Genomic DNA, 20,354 nt, shown 5'->3' on the forward strand with positions numbered 1-20,354 from the left:
GAATCTCTGCCAAATCTTTTCCCGAAGGAGAGGGACCAGGTTGCAGGTGAGGGACCCCCCAAGCCCTGAGATACGTCTTGGGCTTACGCTAAAAAAAAAGATCCTAATTCATGGATGAGTGTGGGTGGAGGGGTGCAGCAGGCAGCCCGCTCTTTTTAAACATATTTTGTGGTTGTGGAGCGTTTGGCGGGGATAAATTGTGACTTTTGCTGGCTTTTTCCATCAAAAGCTAGAATTTCGAGCGGGATGGGCTGAGCGGAGGCGAACGCTGTGGAAAACACCCTGGGACTGCTCGGCTGCGGATTTCTTTAGAGGAGCAGGGGGAAAAAAAAAAAAAAAAAAAAAAAAAAAAAAGAGTTAGGCTGTAGCCCCCGCTATTAATCATAGCTGTAATCATGCATTTAATGAACATGACAGCTCCTGCTCCCTCTGGAGAGACGCGTCGAGGCTCACGGCTGGGTGAGGTACAACAATCACTTCTCAGTGCTCGCGCTTGATAACGCCGAGAGCCGCCGGAGCAGGCAGTGTCAGGTCGGGATGATGCATTAAGAGAAACAACCCCGTTTGCACGGGCCGTGTATTTCCTTACAGATGATGCGCTTCAAACCGACTAAATCATGAAGAAGGGAAGGGAAAAAAAAAAAAAAAAAAAAAACACAAAAAAATGAAAAAGCAAAGGGAGAAAACCACCTGTCCCTTACGTGGGGTATAAAATATCAAGCCTGACGCCGCCGTGCTGCGTGTAATCAGTTAAAAAGCCCTTAATGTGCAGTTCCCGATGCTCTCCCCAGCAGCTTTTATTTTTTTTTTTCCTTCCTTTTTCTTCTCTCCCCCCCCTGTCGTTCCCGCTGCCGTTGAGCGTGCACGGGGGCGGAACCTGCCATGCCACGTATTGAAATCTCTGCAGCGAGGGACTTTTGGCCGCGTCGAGGGGAGCGTGATACGGGATGTGCGAGTTGCTCTCCTGATCCGACAGCACCGCTGCGTCCCGACGCTGATGCTCGCTCCGGTTGGAGAGCAACCGGGGAAAAAAACGGGACAGATTTGGGACTGGCACCTGTCCTGCAAAATGAAAGTGTGTTACGTCTGGATCAAACTCCCAGAGATCAGAGTCAAGCCCTGGGGGGGGGGGGGGGGGCGTCATTTCAGCTTTTAATTTAGTCCAGACTGCAGCAAATTTCAGCTCTTGGTTTGTTTTTTTTTTATATTTAACCCTTACCCAGTTCTCTGTTGTGTTTTGCTCAGCCCTGGTTTCACACCGCGTGGGTGACTTCGATACTATAGATACACCCTGAATCTCCACTGCCTGCAAAATACCAGACGCTCTGTATTTATTAACTCAAATCTCTCGGTAGTGGCTCTTGCTGAGCAGCCCGAGTTGATAACCACTCTAAAAATCAAAACTTGGGCTCCTTGGACCTCCTGAAAGGTCCTGAGACATCGAACACGCTCTTCCTGCATCTCCTCCCTCGCTGCTTTGATGCTCACAGAGCCTTGCTTGTATTGAAACTTCTTTTTGTGCACGATGCAAAAGCTTCTAAAAATACCATTGCGCCGGAGCCTGAGTTTGCTCCATAAATCCCAATCGACGGCGAAATGTGTAATTACGGAGCTTCTTAACCAGCAGCGTTACGCAGCCGCTGGGCTGTCTCCTCCTGGGTAAATATTTAGGTGGTTTTCTAATAGTTTGGGGAGGATTTTCATGCGGGGTGAATAATTAGGCGGTGGGAAGGCGTGGAGGAAGGGTTTCTTTGCCAGCTGCCAGTCTGATGCTTTGCCAGACCTGGTCGGCACGCTGGACGGAGGCATCTCACCTGGATTTTGCCGTGGGTGGGATTGGCTCTTGGGGGGGGGGGGGCGGGGGGGGGTTAAACTGCCTCCAGGCTGTGAGTTAATTCACAGCAAGAGCCCGTAGCGGGAGCTGTGCGTCCCCTGTCCATGTATAATAGCATGACTTCTTGCCGGAAGATAAAAACCGGGGAAAAAATCCCCCAGCCGTTATGCCAGGGATGTGCTTTTGCTCTCTATAAATTAAAAACGAGGCTGTCGCACCCTTAATTTATTTACTTATTTATTTATCTCTTTAGTTATTCCTCCTTTCTGGCCAAGATGGGGTTGTCAGGCTGCTTTAACTAAAAGGATGGCGCACAAGCACGGGAGCGTGTTCGTCCCCGAGAGTCCGCTTTTATGCCTGGGTATTAAATATTTAGAGAGATCGTCTGCTGCCCTGGGGAGCCAGCTCCTGGTATAGCCTGTCCTGCTGAGCTTGCTTTAAGGAGCATTAAACGTAATTGCGGAGGGCTGAGGGATGCTCTATCCTTACCCTAATGGTCGGGACTTTAATTTGGGTCTTTCTCCCTGCATCAGTTGGGAGGTCAACCTCGCTTGAGCGCGCCGGGCTCTTAACCCACGGCCTCGCTAAGAGAAGCTCGGCGGCATCCTCGCCGCGTCCCCGCGGGTGCCGGGCGTCGACTTCAGCGCTTGGAAACCGGTCGAAAAGATGCTCCGACAGCGAGGCAGCCCTGCGACGAGGTGGAAGCACGGCAACACGCACGCCCTCCCCCCCCCAAACCGTGCCCCCCCCCCCCCCCCCCCCAAAAAAAAAAAAAAAAAAAAAAGGGAAATAAATCCTCAGCGGTGGCTCAAACGCCCGGCTGGTACTCGGCGCGCTTGCGGCAAGCTCGAGTGAGCTGGAACGGGCTCGCCGGTGAGTTGAGCGGAGCGAGCTCGCTGCCTCTGAGCGACAGGCGTGTGCCGACGTCGCGCCCGCGCCGGCGTTTTGTTTTGTTTTTTTTTTTTGTGGAGGGAACAGATGGGGCTTCGCCAACGCCGGCAGCCCGAGTGACAGCTCGCGCGCGGGGAGAGCGCGCTGCCGCGCTATCGAATGCCACTCGCTCGCTCCCCAACACGCCCGGGCTGGCAGGCGAGCGACTGAGCCGCTCTCGTCCCACCTGGAAAGTTGAGACCCGGGCTTTATTTTTAATTCATTTTTCCCTACGCCGGTCAAGGGACGATTTAATTAGGCGCGTGGGCGTATCGGAAGCGGGCGCTGGGCTTCCCCGGCCGGCTGCGGGGAACCGCCAAGCCAAGCGTGGAAATCTGCCCGAGCGATCGTGCGGGCGTGCGAGTTGCCCCGAGGGGGGGGGGGGGGGTGTTTTTGGGCACATTTGGGTGCCGAGGGGAAGGGTCCCCGCTGCGTTTGGAGCTGACAAGGAGCTTTTTTGCTGTGGCTGCTCTGGAAGCGCCGGCAACGTGGAGGTCCGTAAAGAGCACCCTCGCCCACTGGGGCTCTGGGAGCTTCTTGCTTTGGGTTAAGCAGTAAGATCACAAAAACATCGAAGGGGGTTGGATTGGAAGGGACATTTAGAGGTCATTTAGTCCAACCCCCCTGCCACGGGCAGGGACAACTTCAACTAAACCAGGTTGCTCAGAGCCCCGTCCAACCTGACCTTGAACCCTTCCAGGGATGGGGCATCCACCACCTCTCTGGGCAACCTGGTCCAGCATCTCAGCGCCCTCAAAGGAAAAACAATCCTTCCTTAGATCTAGTCTAAACTCTCCTCTTTTAGTTTAAAACCGCTGCCCCTTTTCCTGTCGCTACAGGCCCTACTAAAAAGTTTGTCCCCATCTTTCTCATCAACCCCCTTTAAATATTGAAATGCCGCAAGGTCTCCCTGGAGCCTTCCCCAGGCTGAACCCCCCCCAGCTCTCTCAGCCTCTCTCCACAGCAGAGCTGCTCCAGCCCTCGGATCGTTTCGGTGGACCTAAGACACGGGAGGCTGCATGAATTCCAGCAAAACTTCTGGATTCTGAGCCAATTATCAATGTTTTCTTCTCTGTTTCCAACAGTGAGGTTGCACTGTACGCCCAGTCCCGGCTTCTCTCCGTCCGGCTGCCTGAACAGATCAGCTACGAGCCGATACATCGCCAGGTCTGTACTTGCAGGGGAGGAACAGTGTGCTCCCCCGCCGGGTGCTGCGCGTGATTTATGCTCGGGAGGGTGTCAGAAGCTTGAGACGCAGCCATTTAACTGGATATGAAGTCGGAGAAGCTCCGGCTGCTGCATTTCTCCTAGCCTCCGCTACAAGGTGGTTGTAAGCTCAGCAGAAAGCCACGCTTTCTGCTTGGAAAGTGTTTGAAAGGTTATTAATGGGCAACAACACCTTTCTGCGAGCAAATCCTGCCTGGAAAGTCCCTTTTTAAATCAACCGTATTGTTCTCAAGGGGTACATTTGATTTTTTTTTTTTTTTTTTTTTTCCCCCCGCCCCCCAACTCTGAGAAGCCCATCCCAATTCAGTCCAGCAAACCTGGAGGTTTTCCCGCTCACTCTCCCACCCACAAACTGGGAACCTGCCACGTGGCAACTGGAAAACACCGTGGATGAGAGAAGGACGGCATGTTGCTGGTGTTCAACACACTGCCAGCTTTCTCCTTGCCTGTTTTTTTTTTTTTTTTTTATTGTGCTAGGTGTACCACATATCATCGTGTCCTTAAGCATGAGCATTTGCAGACAAGCCCTTTTTAATTGTAGCAGATTAAAATTCCCAAAGTTTGTCTGTTCCAGATGTGTGTATACAGTCGTAATGACAGATTCTAGCTATATTTTATGATATCCTACCACTAATACCAACTAATTTAAAATCTAGCACTGGAGTTAACTGATGCTAGAGTCCAGCTTGCAAATGCTTTCTGTACAGGTCAGCATGCTGGTGACCTGGCCAGGTATCACAAGTAGCCAATTATGAGAGAACCTTCTTTCAATATTATAATTTCGGAAGAAAAATCTTCTTTTTTGAAATGCTTTTCATGCCATATCATGGCTCGCCTTACGTTAGCAACCTTGGAAGCACGTCAGGTACCAAGAAACAGTTTGTGGTGGGGCTTGGTGTCCCCCCGAGCCATTTGTGATGAAAGAGGAGGTGGCATTTCTGATGATAAAACGGTGCTTTTGCATTCAGCGGTTTGGCTGTATGAAGTTGCCTTTTTCTTGTTGCATTTTAACTTGAGAGCCGCAGACAAGCCATAATTATCGAGGTAAAAATGCGCATTCCCCCCCTAAAATAGTTTCCTGGAGCAAGTATTTATTGTGGGGAATGCTCTTGTGACCCTTAGACCTGTGGTTCTTGTACCAGGAGGACCAAGGCTGTGGAAATACATAAATATTCTGTCATATTCATATATTATCCATATATTGACAAATTTTTATATGTAAATACTCATCCTCAGAGGCTAAGGAAGCAATGCATACAGCGACTCAGAGAACCTAAGGCGAGTGGCTTTGTTTGCCCTCATCCAGGGCACCGTGTCCCGCGCAAACTTGAGTTGACCGTGCTGTGCCGTCTAATTATTTGCTTGGAGAAATCAAAAATGCCCACCGGGGTGTTGCACTCACCCCGAGCTCAACGCTTCCCCTCTTCCTCCGGGTCCCGTACATCTCCGTAGCCGCTGGGTAGTGACCCCCTTGAGCTGGAAGTTTATGGAAAACACGCGTTGAGCAACTTTGGATGTCCTTGAGTGACTTGTAGTGGTACCAGGCAATTAATGTCAAGTTTTTCTGATGTTTGGTGTTACCTGGTGTTTCTGTGGCCATCGCGTAGGCTCTCGTTCGTTGAGGTCCGTAAGCGGGTGTCCGCTTGAAGGGCCTTGGGTAGCAGCAGGCCAGCTGACGAGGACACTGAAGTGCTGAAGTGCCCTCTGAGTCGTTCGGCGTTAGCATCCTCTGCTGCATGAGCCCGGCGGGGGGGGGGGGGGGGGGGGGGGGGAGGATGTTTTCTGCCCCACCACGTTCCCCAAAACCGCCGGAAACGTGCTCGTAAAATCGTAGAGAGAATCGTGGTTGTGGAGGTGGGAAGGGGAATCTCTGGAGAGCTGTCCTTCCTCCTGCGCCCTCCTGCCCTTCCAATACATCTCTCTGAGAAGGTCTGGTTCCACCTTCTCTACGCCATTAAGTCGCAGAGGGCAATAAGATCCCTCTTGGCCTTCTCCTTGCTGAGCAAATCGGCCCGTGGCCTCTGCTCAGGTGCCCTGTGCTCCGGCCCCAACCATCTTGATGGCCCCCACTGGATGCTTCCATCCAGCCTTCTTGTTGTACTGGGAGCCCCAAACTGGACCCAGTGCCCAGCTGTGGTTTTCCAAGTGACAAATGGAGGGGGGGATAGTTCCCCTACCGCATCCTCCCAGCCCCATTCCTGCTCATACAGCCCAGGATGTGTTTGGTGTCACCGCTGCCAAGGGCTGACTCCTGGGTGACTTGTTGTTCCCCAGGGTTGTCTTCTGCAGAGGTCCTCCTCTGGAAGTTGGCCACAACCCGTCCTGCTACGTGGGGTTAATTCTGTACCAAACGCAGGTGTTTCCCGGGAGATGGGCCTCATCTTGCAAATTTAGAAAAATTCAGGGTAAAGTTGACCAAAAAAATCACAAAGACCTAAGAGCTTGCAAATTTTAAAAAATTCAGGGTAAAGTTGACCAAAAAAATCACAAAGACCTAAGAGCTTGCAAATTTTAAAAAATTCAGGGTAAAGTTGACCAAAAAAATCACAAAGACCTAAGAGCTTGCAAATTTAAAAAAATTCAGGGTAAAGTTGACCAAAAAAATCACAAAGACCTAAGAGCTTGCAAATTTTAAAAAATTCAGGGTAAAGTTGACCAAAAAAATCACAAAGACCTAAGAGCTTGCAAATTTTAAAAAATTCAGGGTAAAGTTGACCAAAAAAATCACAAAGACCTAAGAGCTTGCAAATTTTAAAAAATTCAGGGTAAAGTTGACCAAAAAAATCACAAAGACCTAAGAGCTTGCAAATTTAAAAAAATTCAGGGTAAAGTTGACCAAAAAAATCACAAAGACCTAAGAGCTTGCAAATTTTAAAAAATTCAGGGTAAAGTTGACCAAAAAAATCACAAAGACCTAAGAGCTTGCAAATTTTAAAAAATTCAGGGTAAAGTTGACCAAAAAAATCACAAAGACCTAAGAGCTTGCAAATTTTAAAAAATTCAGGGTAAAGTTGACCAAAAAAATCACAAAGACCTAAGAGCTTGCAAATTTTAAAAAATTCAGGGTAAAGTTGACCAAAAAAATCACAAAGACCTAAGAGCTTGCAAATTTTAAAAAATTCAGGGTAAAGTTGACCAAAAAAATCACAAAGACCTAAGAGCTTGCAAATTTTAAAAAATTCAGGGTAAAGTTGACCAAAAAAATCACAAAGACCTAAGAGCTTGCAAATTTAAAAAAATTCAGGGTAAAGTTGACCAAAAAAATCACAAAGACCTAAGAGCTTGCAAATTTAAAAAAATTCAGGGTAAAGTTGACCAAAAAAATCACAAAGACCTAAGAGCTTGCAAATTTTAAAAAATTCAGGGTAAAGTTGACCAAAAAAATCACAAAGACCTAAGAGCTTGCAAATTTTAAAAAATTCAGGGTAAAGTTGACCAAAAAAATCACAAAGACCTAAGAGCTTGCAAATTTTAAAAAATTCAGGGTAAAGTTGACCAAAAAAATCACAAAGACCTAAGAGCTTATGGCCTGTCATGAATTTCCTGAATATCTCACTCTTTCATCAGAGTGGAACTCGGGCTTCTCTGTGATTTCAAGACCTGTTCTCTCTACGTCGTTGTTGTGTAGAGGTTGGAGATGGTACCTGACCCTGTCTGTCTTTCTCCGTTTAGCCGCGCTGTTCAGCGGAGTTTGGCCATCATTCGTCAAGCCAAGCAGAAGAAAAAGAAGAAGGAATACTGTATGTACTACAACCGCTTCGGGAAGTGTAATCGCGGGGAGAGCTGTCCCTACATCCATGATCCAGAGAAGGTGGCTGTCTGTACCAGGTATCTCATGCTTTGGCCCGTCACAGTAGGCTGGGCCGTTGGTTGGCTTTGGTGCTTGCTCGTGTGATATTCCTCAGGGAAACAACCTGAGAACAGAGATGTAAGGCCACGAGGACAACTGTTTTGGGTCACCTACCCAACACTGTTGGGGTTGGGAGGTACCTACATGAGGAGGGAAAATCGAGGAACGCGGAGAAGGGCTCTTTCTCCTCACTGGGACCTCTCAGCTTCTGGCAGTGAAGTCCTGCAGCCTGGTAGGGTTTGTTTTTCAGTTGCTAGAGGGTACCCCCGAACCATCATCATGTCAGCAGTTCTTTTTTTCCTTTGTGAATTTATTGAATCCTTTCTTTAACACGTGGTATTTACGGCAGCGGGATGCACAACTGAATTGGGGACTGTGTGAAAAGTGCTTCCTCAACTGGCTGCTCGGCTGTTGGGCTGGGTGTCTCCCCACTCATGGTTTTTGAGAAGGATGGAAAAATCATTCCCTGATCGCCTTCTAGGCACCCCTTATAACTTATAGAATCCTCCCCTTTCTGTCCAGACTTCCCAGACTGGAGAATCACTGGAGTCTATTTAATCTCTGCTGGTAATTTATCTCTAAATCTACACAGCATTTCACACCTATTAATGCTAACAAAGCATCACACAACCAGCCTCCCAAGTTAAATACACACATTTTGGTTGTACTGTGCATCCTGTAGGGATTACAGAAATAGTTACATCACATTTTGGAGGTGGATATCGCCACCACTGCTTTTACATCTAATAAGTAACCTTCCATATCGTAGTACAGAAGCTCTAAAAAAAAAAATTAAAATCAGAGTAGTGTTTTGAGAATTTGTAAGATCGAATCAACATTCCTTAAATATTATCAGAATAAGAATCTTTAGTGATTTACTTACTGCTGTCAGGTTGAAGGTGCCATCAGGGTTTGCCGGGTGGAATTTAGAGGCTAAAACATGACTTGAGAGCCTGCTGTGGCCACGCACCGCGTGATTTCTTCCAGCAGCATTTCTCAGATCCACTCGGATCCGTGCAACAGGTTTGAATCCTTCAGCCTGTGATGCCGTGCAGCTACGAGACTGGGTAATTTATTACGGGAGAACTGATTCATTTTGCCATCTCATTATACCTGCCCAACAGTTGATTAAGCGATATTATTAGTCGTTTAAAAAGTGTAGAAAAGCCACCTCCACTGATGAACTCCTTGAGTAATTTCGCTGTGAAATTGCTGCTGTGCTAGAAATCATGTGAAGGTTGCACATAGCTCGATGGGAGAGCATATAGGAGGGACAGGTGATTTATTGGTTTTTTAACCGATTTCACTCGCTTTCGCTCATTCTCCCATAAGACGCCGTCACGAGCACCACAGTGGATGTGTCCAAGGTGTCCGGTCAGAATTACTTCTGGTGACGTAGAGGACAAGGGATGCCAGCTGCTGATTCTTCACTTTGAATCCTTGGTTGTTCTTATGTTGGCGACCAAGTCTGGGTTTGGGCTGTGCTCCTGGCATACTTTAGGAATCGCTGGTCCTTCAGGTCTTTCAGGTCTCCATCCTGTCCCATTTCCATGTATCACTAGAGGACAGCACTGATTTTCTCCGGGTCTTGTGTCTTCTCACCCTGGTGCCTTCTAGCTCCGGTCCCGTTCTTTAGCTTCGTGTTACCATCTCTTTAATTTTCTCAGTCTGCTTTTGGTTTAGGTTGTCCTTTATTTTCCAGGTCTGAGCGTTCCGAGGAGGTGCACGTAGCTATGCCACGATCACAATCATCCGCAAACCTAGTTGCCATCAGCCAGCTGGTTTTCAGATCTCTATGTTCCCATTTATACTTGGTTCAAACCAATCTGAATTCTGTTTTATTTTTAACGAACCTCTCCGTGCTCAGCTCTGAATTTACCCAGATTTTATAAATAAAGCTGGGGGCATATTCCGTGCTCCAGAACCTCCCTGCAAGGCTGTGCAGCTGCGAGCACGTACCCCTGGAGTCTCCTTTTGGGGAGCTCAGACCAGTGCTCTTCCTCCAAGAAGGTGTATTTTGTTAATTTGCTGTCACACTGGCAGCTCCTTGGAAAACCCCAAACGTCCTCACGTGCTTTGGGATGTTGGTTTCTGTTGTGTGGCTGTCTCTGCTCCTCCTGGGTGTTGGCCACTCACACCTGGAAGTCCTCCTGGTGCTTCATCCAGCATCTGGTGAAATCGGGGCTCTGGGAAGGGCCTTTCCCCTTCGGGGAGCATCACCTCTGAACTTCACGGTCCAGGCCTTGCTCTGCCTACTAACGAGCGACCGAATATGACGAAAGAGCACAATCTATCAGGAAGCATCAGCTGCTCTTCCAACGAGAAGGACCTGTACCAATTTCGGGCGTGAAGTGGGCTTTAACAGTGAGCTCAGCAGCAGCCGTTGCGTATTTTGTGGCCTCGATAACGGGGCGAGACAGATGGTCGGTGTTTAAAACGGCGTGTTTCGCCACCCGCCTCGTGCTCAGCCCTCTCCTTCTGGTCTATCTCCAGGTTTCTCCGGGGCACGTGCAAGAAGACGGATGGGACCTGTTCGTTTTCCCACAAGGTGTCCAAAGACAAGGTCTGTACGGCTTCCCGACGAGCGCGGTGCGGCCCGACGAGCAGCGCTGGCGGTCGCAGAGCAGTTTCCCTCGCCGAGTGCTTCCGTCGGGGGGTCATTTGTAGTTTGCTTGCCCAGCCTTTCAGGCTCCTGATGGGGTTGTGAGAGGAAAGCCTGCCTCTTCGAGTGGCGTGGTGAATCGGTGGGAGGGATGCATTTAAGCGGCGGGTGGGAAACCGGAACAACTGGGGCTTTGCTGGGTAACGTGTGTCGGGTTAAGGGGTGCTTAAACGCCAGGGATCGGAGAGAAGGAGCACGGGAGCAGTGTTTAGTTGCATCTAGTCCTTAGCCCTCCCCTCTAAATCACCCTGTGCTGAGGTCGGAGGAGGATGTCTTAACACAGAAGAGCTTGGAAGTATGAATTAACCTTTCTAAAAAGCCAGGCGGTGAAACCAGCTGGCAGAACGGCTTTTGAGTTCAGCATTTTCAACCTTCTTGATATATCTGGGGCTCCGGGGTTTTATTACAAAGAGCGAGGTGGAAAAATAATTAGGTTTTCTTTTAGTGATTATCAGCTGATGATTTTAGCAGCTTAACCTCCGCTGGGTGGCTAGGATCTCCAGTCGGACGTAGCGTTGGAGACCTCAAGCGTCGAAGCCGAGGTGAAGTAGGTGTTGAAGGTTAAGTGTAGCTGCGGGTCCTTCGCTGAGCTGGGATGTGCTGAAAGCACCTGTTTACGTTTCGGCTTTGTTGGAGGGATTTGCAGAACCGTTTCCCTGGTACAGACCAACAGCAGTAAGGTTAATCCCACCGGGTTATTGAAACTCCAACCGGAGCAGCGTCGCCGCGTGGGGAGCGGGGCCTGTCGGGTGCCAAGGCTCCGCTGTTGGGGTGGAGATGCCAGAAAGCGGGATGCCAACGAGGAGGGGTTTTCCTGGAGAAACCCGTAAGGCTCAGGCCTTTGTCGTGTCCCTCGATGAGCCCACAGCCCCCCCACCCCCTCCCCGGGCTCTATTTCTGGCATGTCACTTATCGAAAGGAGCTTTGTCAAACCTTTCACCGCTGTGCCTGGAGCACGGTGGGGACCAGAGCTCGCCTCAGCCGTGTCAGATCTGGAAACGCTGCTTTTAATTACTCAAACTTCGGGTTTTTTTTAGCCCGTGCCTTGTGAATCTTCCTTATACCACCCTCTTCTCACTCCCTTCAAGCGTCACCGTCCTCCGTTCCCCGTCCGCAGCATCATGTAGGTAATTACAGTGCAACTACTGACCTGTAAAGGATTTAACCCGCGGGATGTCAGGTCTCATCAGCGTCTGGGACAGGACCTTTTCCAACGGCCTTTGCCTTTGGGCACGCAGTTTTCTTGTCTCCCTTTCCCTCCATTTGCCTAAGGCACGTTTGTTGTCAGTGGGGAGCTCATAAGTTATCCTGGCGGTGAGCGGAGTCGCTCTGAGCGAGGCACAAAGCACCATATGTTTTTGACATGTATCTCTCTTCGGAGTCACTTAATCACGAGTATATAAAATAGAGAAGATAGACTGGGGACAGCTGTACTCCCTGACTCGTGGCGTGTCAAAGGGAGGGATGAGGATGAGAATTGATAGAAGGAAAAAGGGCTGGCTTGGTTTTTTGGTTTTTTGTTTTTTTTTTTTTTTTTTTCTTCCTATAACGTATAGTTAGACTTCAGAAATAAAGAAGCCGAGAAGAAAGCTTTGCAAAGGGACTGGCTGTTGGTGTATCCAGATTTGTTATAATTAATGAAGATTTGGAGTGGATATGGGGCCGGTGACTTCTTTTCGCTTGAGCGGGTGCTGTGCGAGCGCAAACGGCAGCACGCAACCCACTGCCAGCACCTCTGAGCCCAAGGATTGCTACTCATCCAGACTGCACAGGACCGTTAGCTTACATCTCTACAGGCGAGTTAAATGGTATTTCAGCATGGTGCCAGAGCTTGGTTTTGCTTCCAGGGTAAAAACCCGGGGGAGACTCGGGAACTGGAGATGGCCAAGGAGCCGGTGTGGCCGGCCGTTTGGCCGCAGCCGTGTCCCCCGAAGGCTGCAGATCATCTGGATGCAGATGAGCTTGTGCCGGCTGGTCCCAGTACCCAATATCCCCATATTCCCAGCGTGTTTAATTTGCTGGCGGAGTTGTGGCCTCAGTTTCCCTTCCAGAAACACCGGTGTGTCTCGGTGCCTACAAGGAGGACCTCAAATTTTTGGCTTCCCGGCTCCGTTTTGGGTGGATAGATGGAGAACGACGGCTGCAGCGCGGCGTGGAAAACTCAACCTTTTCCCCCCCCTTAGCAGCGCCTCGCCGGTCAGGATGCGGGGAAGAATAACGACAGTATCATCGTGGCAATAAAACTGAATTAAAAAAGAGTGGCCATGCTGAGGTCTCATGCAGAAGAGCTGGTTTGCCGGTGGCATTTTGGGGACGGAATCCCTGGGAAGGGGTCACCTGTGCCCATCTCACCTTCTCCCTTAATTTCCCGCTACCAAAGCATCACCTCGACCCAAGGCGAGTTGTTAAATTAATAAGCCTACAAACGAAGCAGGCAGGTGCCAGCTCTCTCACGTGCCTTACAAATGCTTTTCGGAGCGCGCGTGTCGGGCCCTGCTCCGTGGGGAAGGAGGATGGATAATTTTTCCTGGGATTAGGCGCCCCGGGGAGGGGGCGGTTCAGAGGTCTCCGCTCTCCACCTTGTCGTCAGGGCGGGCTGGAAGAGAAACAGCCTCCTCCGCGGAGTTCAAGCCCGTTCCGGGGTGATTTATAACTGCGGGGAGGCCGCTACCCAAAGCGAGAGGCGACTTTGCTTTTCAGCTCCCGGAGCTCGCTGTTAACCCGGGTGATGATCAGCCAAGGTGGCGTTGGGCTCGTTTATCAGCGGCGGAGGAAGGGCGGGCCGCCGTTTCCCCCGCGCTCGGGGGTTTTTCGGAGCGGATCCCACCTGCCCCGCGGATGAGGGATTGAGCGGGGGCGGCTCGGTTTTGGGCGAGTTGAGGTTTTTATGATTTTCTGCGGGTGGTTAATGATGATGATGAGGTGTCGGCTGCGGTTTGAGGGGTCCCGGTTTGGCTGATGCCCCCCTTGGTTGACTCTCGATTTCGCTCTGTGGTTTTGGAGGGACACCCCCCCACACACCCCACCCCCCCCCCCCAACCTTGTCATTAGAGAAACTTCAGGTTATTGGTGAGTATCTCACCTCAGAGTGAGAAAACACTGAGGATGCGGCCCCGCACCCAATCCAGGAGGTGAAGGACCAAGGGTTTGCGGGGCTTAACTATTGGTTTGAGGACAAAACTCTTGCTCAACCTCGGGGCTATCTCGTGCCTCAGTTTCCCCACTGAAAAACGGGGACGACCCCTCTGTTTTGGGTGGGAAAGCTGCATGGGTGAAACCGTCACAGCAGCAGGGAGCTTCTCCCCATCCCACGCAGCAAAACCCTTGCTCCAAGCAGAGGGTGCTCTCTGGGGCGGAGGGCTGCTCCAGATGGGCACGGTGCTTTGCAGATGCTTTCAAAAAAACCAAACTATCCCTCTGGCAGTGGAAAAAGGAGCCTGGAGGAAAGGGAGAGCTGGCGGTTGGGGAATTTTATTCTGCAGGGGACGCAGGGCAGAGCCCTCAGGCTTGAGGAGGAGCCGGAGAAGCGATGCGCAGGGAATTTCTCCGCGACGGGGCAGAGCTGCCGGCGCATCCCGGTGCTGGAGAGAGAAACCGGTAAATCCGAACGAATGGGTTTGTGAGTGAAGGTTAGCGAGAGGCTAGGACTCGGGCAACCGCCCGCTGCTGCTACAACAGCTTTTCCCCTTGAGGAACTCGAAAAGAATCAGCATTTTTCTCCCTAATAGAGCTTCAAAACTCTGTTGTGAGCAATTTGGAAATTCACGTTGAGTTTCGGGTTCATTAGCTGCTGGCTCCAAAGCGTGTACATAGTCAAAGCTGTCTAATACAGACGCACCGCACCAGTGCCTTGAATTAATGTTATTGTTATTTGTGTGGACGTAGTGGGGTGCAAACAAGGTTAATTGAAATGAGAGTGCTGCTTCCTCTTGATAATGGCTCAGGCTTGACAGCAAGGAGGAGTTTATTTTTTGTCGAAGAGCTGCCTTTATTATCCCTTTTTATTAGAGCTAATTTGGGCTCTATATCAAAAACTACATTAAGGGAATCATTTACGGTCACACCACCACCACCAAAAAAGATAGCCCCAGAGCCCTGTCCTTTATGTTAATGTCTGCAGTTAAAAGACAATTAAAAATAAACTCTTCTCTTTTAAAGCACCCTTTGTTTTCTTTCCTCTCTACTTCCCCCTCCTTCTCTTCCTCTCTTTGCCTCAAGTGAGTCAATTTAGTTAAAACCCTAATGTGCCCTTCAGGGAGGGGGATTTTTCCAGATAGCCTCAGCTGCGGTTATTGCAGGATTGTAAATATTAGTTTGGGGATGCTCGAACCGCCGGGACCGAGACGCTACCGGTGAAGGGGGGGCTGGAGACTGCGCCGAGGAGGAAGGGAATTCGGCGGGGAGGCGAGCAGCAAGGGATGGAGCAGGAGGGGCCGGCTCGTCGGGACGGCTTCGGGAAGTGCGCGTTCCCAGCAGCAGCTGCCTAGCCGGGTCCCGGGAAGTTGCCGGCGGTAGCCGGGGCCGCTGAAAGGTCGCAGCAGGCTGGTAATTTGTTTTTAATTACGACAGCCGGCAGAAGGTGAAGCTGGTGGTTTGAGGCCGTTGGGGGATCCTTGCTCGTTGGGCTTTTCCCCGGGCGGCTGTGGCGCTGGGGGCGCGGCAGCGGGGCTCTGCTCCGTCTGGCCGAGCGCTCTCGCCCTCGACCGCTCGCGGCGGGAGCCGGGGCTCTCCTCCTCCTTCCCCTCCCTCCTGGAGCATCCCTCTGCCAACGCGCAGGCACAGGCATCATCGTCACCTTGCTCGCAGCCCTGGGGGATGCCAGGCCTTTGCGTGACGTAGCCCACCCACACCCCCACACCCCCCCACACCCCCCCAAAAAAAAAAAAGCTTGCGAAGCTGCAAGCGCTTGTTTTTCCCCCTTGCTCGGACTCACCTTTTGGAGCTTTTATCTAAGCACGTGCTCTGCACCCTCCAGCCAGCTCGGGATCCCCAGAAGAGCCAAATAGAGGGGGCCCCCCCCCCCGCCCCAGGATGCTGTTTTGGCCTTTCCGATGGCCGGGACCCCCCGCGGGAGAGCGCAGCCGCTGCGTCACCCCTTGGGAAAGGTTTCCTCGGTCCTCGGCCGCGCGACGGCGCGCTCGGCTTGGTGCCTTTGGCGAGCGAAGAGCCTGGGGAGCACTCGCCCCTTCTTTCCTCTTCAAGGTTAACGGGGAGAGCGTCGGCAGAAGGGCGAACCCTCCACGTGCGTCGTGGTGCCAGCCAAGCCCTCGTGACAGCGGAGTTGATTACAATCCCCCCCATCCTTTCCCCGTGCCGTACAGGGGCAAGTGTTCTTTCTGGCGGCAGTTTCCTGCTTTCCACCCTCTCTCCAGCATCCTGAAGGATGCTGAGGCAAACGTGTGTCCCCCCCCCCCCGTGCATATATACACTGGGACCATGTAATGCCAGGGAGCTGCGGTACAGGAGACCAATAGAAGAGCTAAAAATACCTCTGGGATCAGTGGCTGGCGAAAGGCGTATATTTATTTTACTCATGTCACGGTTTTATTTCCGTTCTGGGTGTTGGAACGGTTCCTAATCACGAGTCGGGGGGGAGCACTAACAGGTTTCTCATCCTCTGCCCTTGCAGATGCCGGTGTGCTCCTACTTCTTGAAGGGGATCTGCAGCAACAGCAACTGCCCCTACAGCCACGTCTACGTGTCCAGGAAGGCAGAAGTGTGCCAAGATTTCCTCAAAGGCTATTGCCCCATGGGAGAAAAGGTAAAAAAAGGGGACCGGCCCTTGGGGTCTCGGGGTGGATGTGCCTTTTGTCGAGCTGGTTTTCACCCGAGCTACGGCACCGAAGGGAGCCGTAGAGCTGGCAGCTGCTAAACACCTGGGTGTGATGAACAGCAGCCCTGTGCCTTTCCACGGGGTTAGGGGCAAAGTGGCTTGGTTGCCTTACAGGCAGGAGAAAAAAAAAAAAAAAAAAAAAAAAAAAACAACGGAAACAAATTAATTTGTTGCAGCTCGCAAATATTGTGTTGGTGCTGACCTGGGAAGAGCCTCCCCAGGGTGTCCGTGTCACCGGAGTCCAGTGCCCAAGCCGATAGCATCTACCATGAAAACTGCTTGGTTAAATAGATGGGAAGCGAAGCAAAAGGCTCACGAGTTCCTGTTTTACGTAGAAAACCCACGGACATTAATGTTTATTTTGCACACTGGCTCCGTGACGGGTTAAAAGTGGAGCCTTAGATCTCGTGGCTCAGTCTTAGCAGCGAGACCACCCTTCCTCACCAAGCCTGCAGCAACTGAGCCTCAAGCTGTGCCCAGGTGTGTACCTGGGGGCTTTCTGGAGCTCACTTCCATGTCCTGGGGGGTTCTCTGGTTTAGATCAACATGGTAAAGTCCTGCGTGGACTTTAGGTGCACCCTGAGTAGACTTCCAACCTTGTCCATGAGCTTAAGGCACCCTACGTAACACACAGAGCTTGTGAGAGAGCGGCTTTCCTGGAGCGGGGCTTGGAGCTGGCTGCACTTGCTGATTCCCAAAGGAATTTTAAGGCTGTTACGTGCGAAAAAATTAAATTTGGGGGTTTATCCGGCATCTTGCGGCTTCTGATTTCTTTGTAAGCAACAGGAGAAGCGGGGTGGCAGCAAGCTCAGTTGCTCAGTGGCACGGACTCGTGCTGCGGGATCTCACCTTTCCTCGCTTCGTGGCTAAGGGAGAGGGTTGGCCATGCTGGTGTTTCCCTGGGACTCAAAGCGACCATCCCATCCGACTCCTCTTTGCAGTTTTCCATTACTTTAATAATATTTTTGCCCCTTTGTGTGAACCAGTCTTTGGTTAGTAGGGCACGTGATTTTCCTTTTGGTCCCGTGAACACGGGAAGGGCCGCCTCGGCTCGGTTTCTCCAGCTGCCATCTCAGACTTGCGAGAGCAGCGATGCCGACACAGCGGAGGCCCCAGGCAGTCGTAGTTCAGAAGGGGCAGCCACTCACTCTGCCACCAGGTTTGAAGAAAGCAAAGGTGGACTCTCAGATTTCTAGAGTTGATGCTTTTCTGCTGTAGCTGAGAGCTGCTAGGGTTTTTTCTTCTGGGGGTGGTGACTTGATGGGATTTCAGCTCATCCTTTGACCATGCTCATCCTTTGACCATTGTGACCAGCGGGTCCAGGGGGGGGGGATTCTCCCCCTCTGCTCCGCTCTGGGGAGCCCCCCCGGAGCCCTGCAGCCAGCTCGGGGGTCCCCAGCACGGGCCAGACACGGACCTGTTGGAGCGGGGCCAGAGGAGGGACACGGAAATGGTCCGAGGGCTGGAGCAGCTCTGCTGTGGAGAAAGGCTGAGAGAGCTGGGGGGGTTCAGCCTGGGGAAGGGAAGGCTCCGGGGAGCCCTTCGAGCAGCCTCCCGGGGCTTAAAGGGGGGACAGGAAAGGTGGGGAGAGACTTTTTAGCAGGTCCTCTTGCAACAGGACAAGGGGTAACAGTTTTAAGCTGAAAGAGGGGAAATTTCCCTTGGACATAAGGAAGAAATTCTTTATGATGAGGGCGGTGAGACGCTGGCCCAGGGTGCCCAGAGAGGTTGTGGATGCCCCCTCCCTGGAAGGGTTCAAGGCCAGGTTGGACGGGGCTCTGAGCAACCTGATCTAGTTGAAGATGTCCCTGCCCACGGCAGGGAGGTTGGACTAGATGACCTTCAAAGGTCCCTCCCAACCCAAACCATTCCATGATTTGCTGTTCGACGTTGGCCCATCTCTATGAACCCGGCTGGAGGAAGGAGCCACCCTCTTCTCTTGGTCTGCTTCTCTCTGGGGTGTTTGCTAGTTGCCTCTAGGACACGTTTGACAGGGAAGAAAACATCACGTCCGTGTCCTGGCTTGGTTCAGCCAGTTCCACAACCCGACAGCAAACGAACGGGAGGAGGCAGTGACAAACCTCCTCCTTGAGCTGGAGACTCCAGGTACCACGCTGAAAACACGGCGGGAACTTTGCAAGCACTGCTTTAAATCAGCTCTTTGGCTGAAAAAAAAAAAAAAAAAATGAGCTGCTAATGAAACAATCATTTTGTTTGCCTTGAGTCTGCCAGATCGTAGGGCACCATCCCAGAGACGCCCCAGCGGGCGTCTGGAACGATATTATTTTATTGCATTTAACGGATAACGCATGAATAAATGTCCGCCTAAGCACGGTTTTGCTCAGATTTGCTGCTCCTGGAGATTTCTTAACTCCCTTTTGATTTTGGCTGTATTTCACCGGGGGAGTTACTGGGATGACCAGCTGGATGCTGGGATCCCTGTGCTGGTCTGGGCTGGAGCCCCGAAGGGTTCTTCTCCTCCTTTTCTCTATCCCAGTAGCTCTTGTTGGCGGAGATACAACCCAGCAAGCGAAGCTGTAGGTGCTCAGCGCCCATCACCGTGGCATCATCGTGCAAAGCCACCAGCCCGTCCCAGAACCCAAACGCAACAGCGGACGGCGCCTCCTGCCAGGCAAACCCATCCTTCCCCAGGAGAAACCGCTGCGCAGCAAAAAACGGGCCAAAGGAAAGGGGGGAAAAAAGCTAAAAGGGAGAGCTTTCAGGAAAGCGGGACCTCAGCAGCGGTGGAGGGAAACGCTAATAAATTCGCCCGTGCCTAATTAACTTTTTGTGGCAGCCCGTGGAGGGGACTGCGTGCAGGGTGAACGTTTCCTCCGAAGGAAAACACAGGCATCCTGCCGCCTCCCGCCAGCACCGTGCTAGCCACGCAGGCAGGGTCCCTACAATTATTTCTAAAATATTCCAATTTAAATGAAAATATAAAAGAGATATTTAGAATATTTATTCTATTAGTAAAAGTGCTTACCGTGTCACTTTTAGAGTGTCAGAAAAGCATTCTCCTACAGATGATGGATAGCAGCCTGTAATTATATATGGGGAGAAATTGCTGAGCGGGCCATATTTAACTGGGGAGGAGGAACACCAGCTTGGGCCATTAAGGGTTAACTTTATTCTCTAAATAATATAAAAAGTGCTGAGTCCGTGCCTTTGCTCAAAGTAGAAAGTCCTCAAATGGACCCCGGAGAGTTTATAATATTCTACTGAATCAAGTAAAAATGTTAACCTTGCTTCATAAAACGACGGCTTGTTAAAGATGCGCGGTCCCTTTCCTTTTGAATAATTTAGGGTGGGAGTAAATCTTCTCCCGTTCTGCCTCCCCCCTGTCCACGCCTGCCTGCGCTTGGAACCGCAAAGGGCGCGGACGACAAAGCTCCGCGGCGCTGCCGTCGCGCCGTTGGTGGACAAACTCCCAACGGGGACGGCCGGTAATTAAGAATTCAGGTTCCTTTCTGCTGGGCTTTGGCACACCGGCCTCTTCTCCCAGTCACGTTTTCCCCTCCGTGATTCCCCCAAAGAAGCACGGTTTCTGAGTTTTATCAGCCTTTCATAAAACGTGTCCCGTTGTTACCCGCACTTTGTGACGCGTCGTTGGCAGCGTCGCCTCTTAAGTACTTTCTAGAATGTCTCGCAGGTTGCTCAGGCCAAGCTGATTGGCTTTTGACCCGTCCCGTGGGCTGTAATTGCGACTGTGCGAGCTCTTCGTACAAACGACGCCGGGACCGGACCGCTCCGGCTTCATCAGGAACTTAAAATCAAGTGAGAAAGCTTTAATTTTGCTTTCCCAAGTCCCTTTTTCAGGAACACAGACTGTAGAGGGTAAAGGTCTCTCCACCCTTGGGGAGGGGGGGGACAGGTCCTGCACGAGAACCTGACCACGTCCTTCATTAAGGGGGTGTTACCCCCAGTATTAATCATTTCCAGGAGGGAGCTGGTAGCAGAGCTGCGACCTTGAGTTCCAGCATTCTCACCGGTTCCTCAGTTGTGGGTTGGGAAGTTT

The 20,354-nt window shown here is 51.2% G+C and overlaps 1 protein-coding gene across 1 annotated transcript in view; it reads left to right on the forward strand.

Annotated features, from left to right (window-relative positions):
• Positions 1 to 20,354, forward strand: part of ZC3H3 (zinc finger CCCH-type containing 3) — a 194,310-nt gene that overhangs the window by 142,885 nt on the left and 31,071 nt on the right. The window contains exons 6-9 of the mRNA XM_042785719.1: positions 3,850 to 3,931; positions 7,664 to 7,819; positions 10,335 to 10,404; positions 16,133 to 16,264. Of these exons, the coding sequence (XP_042641653.1) occupies positions 3,850 to 3,931; positions 7,664 to 7,819; positions 10,335 to 10,404; positions 16,133 to 16,264 (440 nt within the window). The remainder of the gene's footprint in view (positions 1 to 3,849; positions 3,932 to 7,663; positions 7,820 to 10,334; positions 10,405 to 16,132; positions 16,265 to 20,354) is intronic.

This window comes from Tyto alba, unplaced genomic scaffold, assembly GCF_018691265.1.
Source record: "Tyto alba isolate M040663 unplaced genomic scaffold, T.alba_DEE_v4.0 Super-Scaffold_9, whole genome shotgun sequence".
Taxonomy (NCBI): Eukaryota; Metazoa; Chordata; class Aves; order Strigiformes; family Tytonidae; genus Tyto; species Tyto alba.